Raw genomic sequence first — 9,443 nt, forward strand, 5'->3', positions numbered from 1 at the left:
ACCTGACTTACGTAGGTGTCAAGAAGACACAACAACGCCTCTTCTTCCTCAGGCAGGTCAGGAAATGTGGCATGACTGTAAGGACCCTCACCAACTTATACAGATGCACCATTGAAAGCATACTGTCTGTGTGCATAACGGCCTGGTATGGCAACTGCTCTGCCCAGGGACATAAGAAACTACAGATGGTGGTGTGCAAAGCCCAGACCATCACGGAAGTCAACATTCCAACCATGGACTCCATTTACACTTCGCATTGACACGGAAAGGCTGCCAACATCAAAGACCCCTTCCAGCCCAGTAATGCTCTCCTACAACCTATTCCATCAGGTAGACAACAGAAACAAACTCACCAACAGGTTCAAGAACAGCTTCTTCCCTGCCTGATGGATAGACTCTCTAACTGCAAATAATATTGATCTTGCTTCAAGCACCTCCTGTGCAGTGTAACCTGCATGCCTCAACTATGTTCTGTATATCCTTGCTTACTATAATCCGTCTGTGCTGCTCACAAACAAAGCTTTTCACAGTATTTAGGTACACATGACTACAATGAATTAAATCAAAATCAGATACACAGACACACAGATATCATCATCATAGAATCCCTACAGTATGGAAACAGCCTATTTGGCCCGACAAGTCCACACCGATCCTCAAAAGAACATCCCACCCAGAACCCAAACCCTACACTTTCCCTGTAACCCTGCACTTCCCCATGGCTAACGCACCTAACCTATCCATCCCTGAACACTATGGGCAATTTAACACAGCCAATGCACCTAGCCTGCACATCTTTGGACTGTGGGAGGAAACCGGAGAACCCAGCAGAAACCCACACACAGACATGGGGAGAATGTGTAAACTCCACGCAGTCACCTGAGGGTGGAATCAAACCCAGGTATCTGGCGATGTGAAGCATCAGTGCTAACCACTGAGCCACTGTACTGCCCCAACAGACACACATAGATATATAGACCCACAGGTATACAGATATACAGACACACACACAGATATACAGACACATACAGATATGTGCATACACAATATGTAGGTATGTGTGCATGTGTCTCAGTATTCGCATAGTTGATGAGCTGAAGCATTTTCAATACAAGATACATATCTGGGAGAGGTATATCACGATCTCACTCAGTGGAGATACCTGGTGACCACAGTTGTAACTATAGGATTACAACTGACTTCGTGGGAAGACAAAGTAAACAGTGCCAGGCTTTCACTTGTTTTTCTCTACCCCAAGATCCTCTTTATTTGATTTTCTGTTTTGTCTTTGCATTTCTGTTTCTCTCTCTGTTTCACTTTCTTAATTCTGACTTTCCCTTTTTCCTTAAGACTTCTTTTTGTGAATGTTCTTCTTGTTTTCCTCTAATTATTACCTTCCAGATAGGAGCTGACATTGTGGGTGATGATCAGGGTAAGGAGCTGCCAATGGCAGAGGGTGGCAGGAAGTATGTGGCTCTCAGCAGGTGTCTCCCGTCTCCTCCTCAATATCTCTGTATTTCCTACAGCCATGTACCTGTCAATATCCACACCTCTGCTGTGACACGATCACACCCATTGCTATCCTTTCCTCTTCTCTTTTCAACTGTCCACTTCACTGCTGTATCCTCACCATTCACTTCCTCAGCTGTCACTCAATTTATCCTTTAACCTTCATCTTTACTTGGTCTAGCCTACATGTGACTCCAGACCTACAGAAATGTGACTGACTCTTAACTGCCCTCTGATATGCCCTAGCAAGCCATTCAGTTCAAGGGCAGTTAGGGATGGACAACAAGTGGGTGAAGCACAAATCCCCTCAAGTTCCCTACTGTCAACGTTCTGTGGAGAAATTTAACTCAACTCACCACATCTGTACTGTGGCTGCAGAAGCAGATCAGAAACTGGGATTTCCATGGTAGCTCATAAGGGGGAATAGCAGAGTGGGACAGGTCACAATATTGATCAAAAAATCAATTATAGTCATGAGAAAAGATTCTTGGAAGAATCATCAAATGAGGCAATACATTGTTGGGTGTGTACAATACCCCAAACAGTCAGGGAGAGATGAAGGATAAAATATGAAACCAAAAGTGTAATCACAAGGCAGTAATAGTAGGGAATTTTAATTACCAATGTTAACTGGAATAGTTTTAGTGCGTAATGTAGGGGATGGAGCAAAATTATTAGATTGAATCCAGGAGAACATTTTTTGTCAGTCTGTAGAAAACCTAACAAGTGAAGGGACCTCAGTTCTGAAAAGGGTCCAGGAAGGTCGAAGGTGTATCAATGTGGGAGCAGTTTGGAAAAAATGACCATAACCCAATTAAATTCAGGGTAATTATAGAAAGGATACGGATGGGCCAGGAATAAAAATTCTAATCTGGCGAATTTACTGAGATAAGATACAATTTGGCTCAAGCAGAAACTGGGAGCAACCACTTGCAGGTACAGAGATAGTAGGAACTGCCGATGCTGGAGTCTGGATAACGAGGTGTGGAGCCGGATGAACATAGCAGGCCAGGCAGCATCAGAGGAGCAGGAAAGCTGACGTTTCGGGTCTAGACCCTCCTTCAGAAAATGAAGAAGGGTTCAGACCCAAAACGTCAGCTTTCCTGCTCCTCTGATGCTGCCTGGCCTGCTATGTTCATGCGGCTCCATACCTTGTTATCACTTGCAGATACAACTGTGTCTGATCAGTGGGAGAAGGAGGAAATAGTGAGAGTACAGGGCAAGTATGCCCATGTAAAGACAAAAGATGGGACCAAGACCACAGAAATCTGGATGTCAAGAAAGTTTAAGAAAAAAAATGAGAAGCTTGTGGCAAATACTGAGTGCTTCATACAGCAGAGGAGTATGATGAGTGCAGGGAGAACTTAAAAGGAAGTTAACAAAGCTAAGAAAGTACATTAATAAAAAGGAGAGAGAGATGGACCAGAAAATTTCAGGCCCCAGTTTGGTGGTGGGGAAGTTATTAGTAAGAATTCTGAGGGACGGAATATACCTGTACTTCAATAGATATGGATTAATCAGAAATAGTCAGCATGGATTTGTTAAGGGAAGGTTGTAGTTGATAACATTGATTTAATTCTTTAAGCAGATACCAGCAGTGTTATCTACATGGACATTAGCAAGGCTTGTGATAAGTTCCTTATGCAGACACTATCCGTGTAACCCTGCATTTCCCATGGCTGACCTACCTAGCTTGCACATCCCTAGACACTATGGGCAATTTACCATAGCCAATCCACCTAACCTGCGCATGTTTGGACTATGGGGGAAAAAAATCACACAGACACAGGAAGAATGTGCAAATTCCACACAAGCAGCCACCTGAGGCTGGAATTGAACCTGAGTCCCTAGGAATGTGAGGCAGTGATGCTAACCACTGAGCCACCATACCATCCAGTAAGATGGGGCTTTTTCCCCCTGAAGTGTCAGAGGTTGAGGGTGACCTTATGGAGGTTTATAACACCATGAGGGGCATTGATAAGGTGAGTAGCCAAGGTCTTTCTTCAACAGTAGGGGAGTCATAGGTTTAAGGTGAAAGAGGAAAAATTTAAAAGGAACCTGAGGGGCCTGAAGTTTTCACACAGAGGGTGGTGCTTGTGTGGAATGAGCTGTCAGAGGAAGTGATAGAGGCAGATAAACTACAACATTTAAAAGACATTTAGACAGATACATGAACAGGAAAGGTTTAGAGGGATGTGGGCCAAATGCAGGCAAATGGAACTAATTTAGTTTAGGATACCTGGGTGGCATGGACGAGTTGGATTGAAGGGTCTGTTTCCGTGCTGTAAGACTCTATCACTCTATAAATGGCAGTCAACTCAGAAAAGTGTGAGATACACTTGGGGAGGGCAAACAATGCAAGAGATTACACTATGAATAGTAGGAACCTGGCAAGTACTGAAGATCAGGTGTGCAAATCCACAGTTTTCCGAAAGTAGCAGGCAATATAGATAAGTTACATAAGAAGGCATATGCAATATTTGCCTTTATTAGGGACAAAAACAGAAGTTGCTGGAAAAAAACTCAACAGGTCTGGCAGTATCTGTGAAGAAAATTTCAGAGATAACGTTTCGGGTCCGGTAACCCTTCCTCAGAACTGATATTGCCTTTATTAGCTGAGGCATAGAATACAAGAGCAAGGATGTCATACTACAACTGTATAAAACACTGGTTAAGCCACAGCTGGAGTACTGTGTGCTTCTCTGTTCACCACATTATAGGAAAGGTGTAATTGCACTGGAGAGGGTGTAGAGGAGATTTACCAGGATGTTGCCTGGACTGGAGGGTCTGAGATATGAGGAAAGATTGGAGAGTCAGGGATTGTTCCCTTGGAGCAGCAAAGGTTAGCACAGGGGTGCTGACCTGATAGAGATGTATACGATTATGAGGGTATAGATGGGGTGGATAGGGAGACATGTTTTCCATGAACAGAGGAGTCTCCCTACTACAGCTGTACCAGTTGGTCACTTTGATCTTTCTCCTTGGGTTTGGCACCAAAACACAGAAGATGCTTATGGACATCTTCTGTGGCAAAAGGCAGTGGTGGGTCACTGCTGAGGTTCTGAATCACCTGCTTGGAGAGGAAAGTCAAGCATTGGTGTGTCTGAGTACCCAGGTGGTGACTTTCTATCTGCAGAACCTGCAGTGATACCTTTACCTCAAACCTGCTCCCAGATGGTGCACTCTGCTGATGTATTTCTACCACCAACTCTGCAGTTTCAATGATGACACATAGCTTCTGTTTATGGATTGCTCAGGTCTTTGTAACTCATTACAAGCATTGCCTGTCTTTTACTTGATCTGGGTTTGGAACACAGTTGACTCATGCCGGGCAGGCGCCCTCAGAATACTCACTATCTTCCCTGCTATTAACAGGAGATTGCTGTTCAGGAACCTGCATCTCCACTGATATGGTTTTGGTGGTTGGCAGAGGAGAGGCAGCTGGAGGGAACAATCTCAGAGATATGCTGGATGGTGGAGGAGCAGGCTGAATGATACTGTAGGAAGTTGCCAGGGGATCATCAGTCAGTGTCCAGTGCACAGCCATTTTCAACCATACTCTCAAAAAGAGGACACATGGTCGCAAGGGCATGGTGGTGTGGTCGGCTTAAGCTGGTAATGAGCTTTTATCTGGACTGAACAAATCTGAAGCCCAAACAGCAACCCTCTCCACGGCTGCAATGTGTATTACCTTCAAGATGCATGGCAGCAGCTCCCCACAGCCTTTTAGACAATGAGCAACTGTAATCAGGAACACAGTGCCTGAAAAGGCAGTAGAATCATTTTCAATAATAAAAGAGAATGTGATCAAAGGAAGTGGAAATAATCCTTTGGGGAAACAGCAGGGAAGCTGGGCAAAATGGATAGCTCTTACAAAGAAACAGCACAGGTCACTCTGCTGAATGGCCTCATTCTGTAATGTTCTATTCCATGCTGCATGACAAAGAAAACTATTTTAAGGTCGTGACTGATTGAAGGTGCATACTGGAACATTTAGTATATGGTACATGCTCAGATTGCACATGCTGAACGATGCTAACAGCTCCATAGCTCTAGACACTAAAATCAAGTTAGGTCCCAGTTATTAAGAGGCTGAACCATCAACTAAAGAAATGAATCAAAGATACAAAGGGCAATTAAACCAATAAATTAATCACATTACTTCTCGAATTCATTGTTGAAATTGGAAATGTTATGACTTGAATATGCGAATGTACGACACAGGAACTGAAGTGAACCATTCAGCCTCTCGAGCTGCCCATTCAGTAAGAACATGGCTGATCCATTCCAATTCCAAATTCCTCATTCCCATCTCACTCCTGGTAACCTTCGATTCTCTCGCCTAACAACAACCTATCTATCTCTGTCTTTCAAATAGTTCACGGACCCCTCCTCGAATGCCTTCTGAGACAGAGTTCCAACATCTCAGAGAAAAAAAATTCTCCATATCTCTGTCCTCAAAGGGCAACCCTAATTTTAAAACAGTGTCTTTTGGTTCTGGACCACCCTACAAGAGCAAACATTGTTTCCACGTCCACCTTGTCAAGACAATTCAGGATCGTTTGGGCTTCAAACAAGTCAGCCCCACCTGTGTATTCGAGATGTGGTCTGGACTGTACACAGGATTGGAGATGCAGTCTGGACTGTATACAGTGTTGGAGATGAGGTGTGGACTGTACACAGTATTGACTGACATCCAGAGCTTCTTACTCAGAGACAGTGGTGCCCTTTGTAGAAATGCATACCACTGATTCTGGCAGCTTTTCCAAAAGAATTGCCCCTTATTTGCATATGAAATAACATGAAATGAAACAACAGCAAGGCTGTAACTGAGATACCTGGCAGAATGTGGATGGAGGTAGGCGGGGTCTAGGCCCGAAACGTCAGCCTTCCTGCTCCTCTGATGCTGCTTGACCTGCTGTGTTCATCCAGCTCTACACCTTGTTATCTCAGAATGTGGATGGAATTAAGTTTAACAGAATGGACAGATAGCTGGCAGAAGAAAATCATCAAATTTCATTGATAACACAAATCAGACAGTTGGCAAATTTAGGGTAATGGTTGGAGTATTGAGAAGTGTGTCATTAATGGAGAGGGATCATGGAAAGTGTCACTGACACTGACATGCGTAAATACAGTTATACACATAGTCACTGACATGTGGACACAGATACGCTTAGATACAGACATGTATAGATAGTCATGCAGATGCACAAAGATACAGACACACACATGGACACAGGTGCACGTGGATACATGCATCGATACAGACATGCAGATACACAAAGGTACAGACATACATATAGATACAAATGCACGTGGACACAGGCACACATGGACACACATAGATACAGACATGCAAGGGTACAGACACACACAATGATACAGACATGCAAAGATACAGACATACATAGTGATACAGACATGCAAAGCTGCAGGCATGCATAGATACAGAAACAGTTGGATACAGACACATAGGGTGAATGTAATAACAGTCACATTTTGCCCTTAGATTCTGTGTGTGTCGTAAGAATGTCCTTAAGTTTCAGAAAGACAAAATATCCTGGCATTAAACAGTGGTGATGGTTATTCAGTGGTTAGCATTGCTGCCTCACAGCACCAGAGTCTCGAGTTCAATTCAACCATGGGGCGACTATCTGTGTGGAGTTTACACATTCTCCCCTGTGTCTGTGTGGGTTTCTGCCGGGTGCTCTGGTTTCCTCCCACGGGTTAAGTAGCTTGACCATGCTGAATTGGCCCATAGTGTCCAGGGAGGTGCAGGCCAGGGGGATTAGCAATTGGAAAGGGTAGGTAGTTGGGCGGGATGCTCTTCGGAGGGTCGGTGTGGACTTGCTGGGTGGAATGGCTTGCTTCCACACTTTATGGATTCCATGAGGAATAGATTCAGGTGGTGACAAAAGGTATGATCAAAGGCCAATTTTAAGGAGCCTTTTAATGGAGCGAAGGGAAGTGACAAAGGAGGGGTCCAGGGAAAGAAAAGTTTAATGAAGTTAGCGATGATTCATTCGAAAGACGACCAGTTCCATGCATACAATTTCACAGCAATAAAGCTGAACATTGCAAAACTATCTACACTGTTTTCAGATAAGAACTGCGTCCTATCATTAATACATCGTCAAGCAGAATTCTGCAACTGAAACTTCGAAATAAGATGAGCGAATGCACCCTAAATCAGCGTTTCCTGTCCCCCACAGACACACAGGTGGATCAGGCTTTTCAGCCCGAACCTTCTGCTGCTATCTATCACTCTGAAGTAGACTCGGTCAGAGATGTTATGACACAACGCTGCAGCAAATGGGATTTGATCGCGGACCTCCTGGTTCAGGAGGTATATTGATACATGCGCCGATACAAACACTCCTTTCGAAGGCAAAACATACGCAAAAGTCAACTCATCTGGTTCAGTGAGAGCGAACAAGCCATGTCAGGACAGTGGGCAGTGTCCTTGTTCTTGCAATAGGGGCAGTGGAACTACATCCAAAATAACCAAGAGACTGTTCCCAACAAACAACCTGCAATCTCAGGCTGTACTGGCTGTACCGAAATGAAAAGATGCCGCTTAAATATCGTAAAAAAAAGAAAGGTAATAATGATGCTCTGATAACAGAACGCTCATGTATTTTCTTTTGAAAGGCAGCGGATGGTCCCAATGAAAGGGGAATAATCTGATGATTATACCGCAGAGATGTCCTCTCCATTGGAAAGGCAGCTTCCAGAGACTTTGATTTTTAGGCTAAGTGCGCGATTCGTGGAAAGGGCGTATCATTTTCTGGTAAAACCAGTTTATAAGTAGATCATCCTCAGTTTCATCACTTTATCCCCTTTTCTCAGATTTCTCGCTCATTCTTTTGGCATATTTACAAAATGGATTTCCCTAGCAATAGGTGAGCTGTCTTCCCGGAGCCTGCCCTGGATGAGCCCGGTCCTTGGGGAGCCCGGTTCTGGGGGAACCCGGTCCTGGGGGAGCCCGGTCCTGGGGGTGCCCTGTCCTGGGGGAGCCCGGTTCTGGGTGTGAGCTTCGCCTTTTCCCTCTCGCTGAGCACGGACACACGGTTGGAAACCACTCCTTTGCCACTAATAGAACGGACTCCAGATCACAGTGAATCAGATCCCCTCTGGCCCAGTTCCTAACTCCGGATCACAGTGAATCAGATCCCCTCTGGCCCAGTTCCTAACTCCGGATCACAGTGAATCAGATCCCCTCTGTCCCGATTCCTGTTCACACTAACTCCGGATCACAGTGACTGGTGTAACGAGACTCCGGCAGTGAAATTCTGCTCTCCCTCTCTCTCCCGGTCATTACCGTACCTTGGTGTATTTCACCGCCAGCGGCTTGGTTGCTGTCGGTAACCGGGCCGGACTTTCTCTCGCTCTTTCTGTCTCCCCGTTGTCAAGGAGCCCGTTCTCTGCCATTGCCGGTGCCCGCTGCTTCCCGCTGAGCCGGTGCCCGCTGCTCGGGATGGCTGCGCCGACACAATTTGGGAACATTGGTGCCGACCTGGTTTTAAACAGGCCGGCCGCCACCGCACCGATTGGTCGGTGTTAGCTCACCGAGAGAGTCCCGCCTGTTTAAAGCGATACTGTCCCTCAAAGACACTGTAACTCCCATCACAGCAACAAACACAGAGAGTAAAAGAATCGCCTTCATGACAGGGACTTATGTGGACAGGTATGGGATTGAGTGAAAAGCGGTGGGATTTGTGGGGAACGCATGAAGTTTCACATTGAGCTGTGGTTGTGGGGTGAACGGGAGTGGTAGCTCACAGCAAACACAGGCAATGTGAGGCAGTTCGCGTGATTCCCACACACTGAATGAACAATCCCGCTCTGTCCCCACATTATCTGACCAGCCTTATCCACTGACCTACAGCCTCCGTGAGAAGGAATGAGCTCAGCCAAAGGGTCACTTCGTG

General features: G+C 45.3%; 1 protein-coding gene across 2 annotated transcripts in view; it reads right to left on the reverse strand.

Annotated features, from left to right (window-relative positions):
- aldh1a3 (aldehyde dehydrogenase 1 family, member A3) overlaps positions 1 to 9,020 on the reverse strand; it is a 139,036-nt gene extending 130,016 nt beyond the window's left edge. For both annotated transcript variants that reach the window (XM_048615912.1, XM_048615911.1), the window contains exon 1: positions 8,839 to 9,020. In XM_048615912.1, the coding sequence (XP_048471869.1) occupies positions 8,839 to 9,018 (180 nt within the window). In that variant the 5' untranslated portion in view covers positions 9,019 to 9,020. The remainder of the gene's footprint in view (positions 1 to 8,838) is intronic.
- Positions 9,021 to 9,443: the final 423 nt, after the last annotated feature.

Source organism: Rhincodon typus, chromosome 33, assembly GCF_021869965.1.
Source record: "Rhincodon typus isolate 14 chromosome 33, sRhiTyp1.1, whole genome shotgun sequence".
Taxonomy (NCBI): domain Eukaryota; kingdom Metazoa; phylum Chordata; class Chondrichthyes; order Orectolobiformes; family Rhincodontidae; genus Rhincodon; species Rhincodon typus.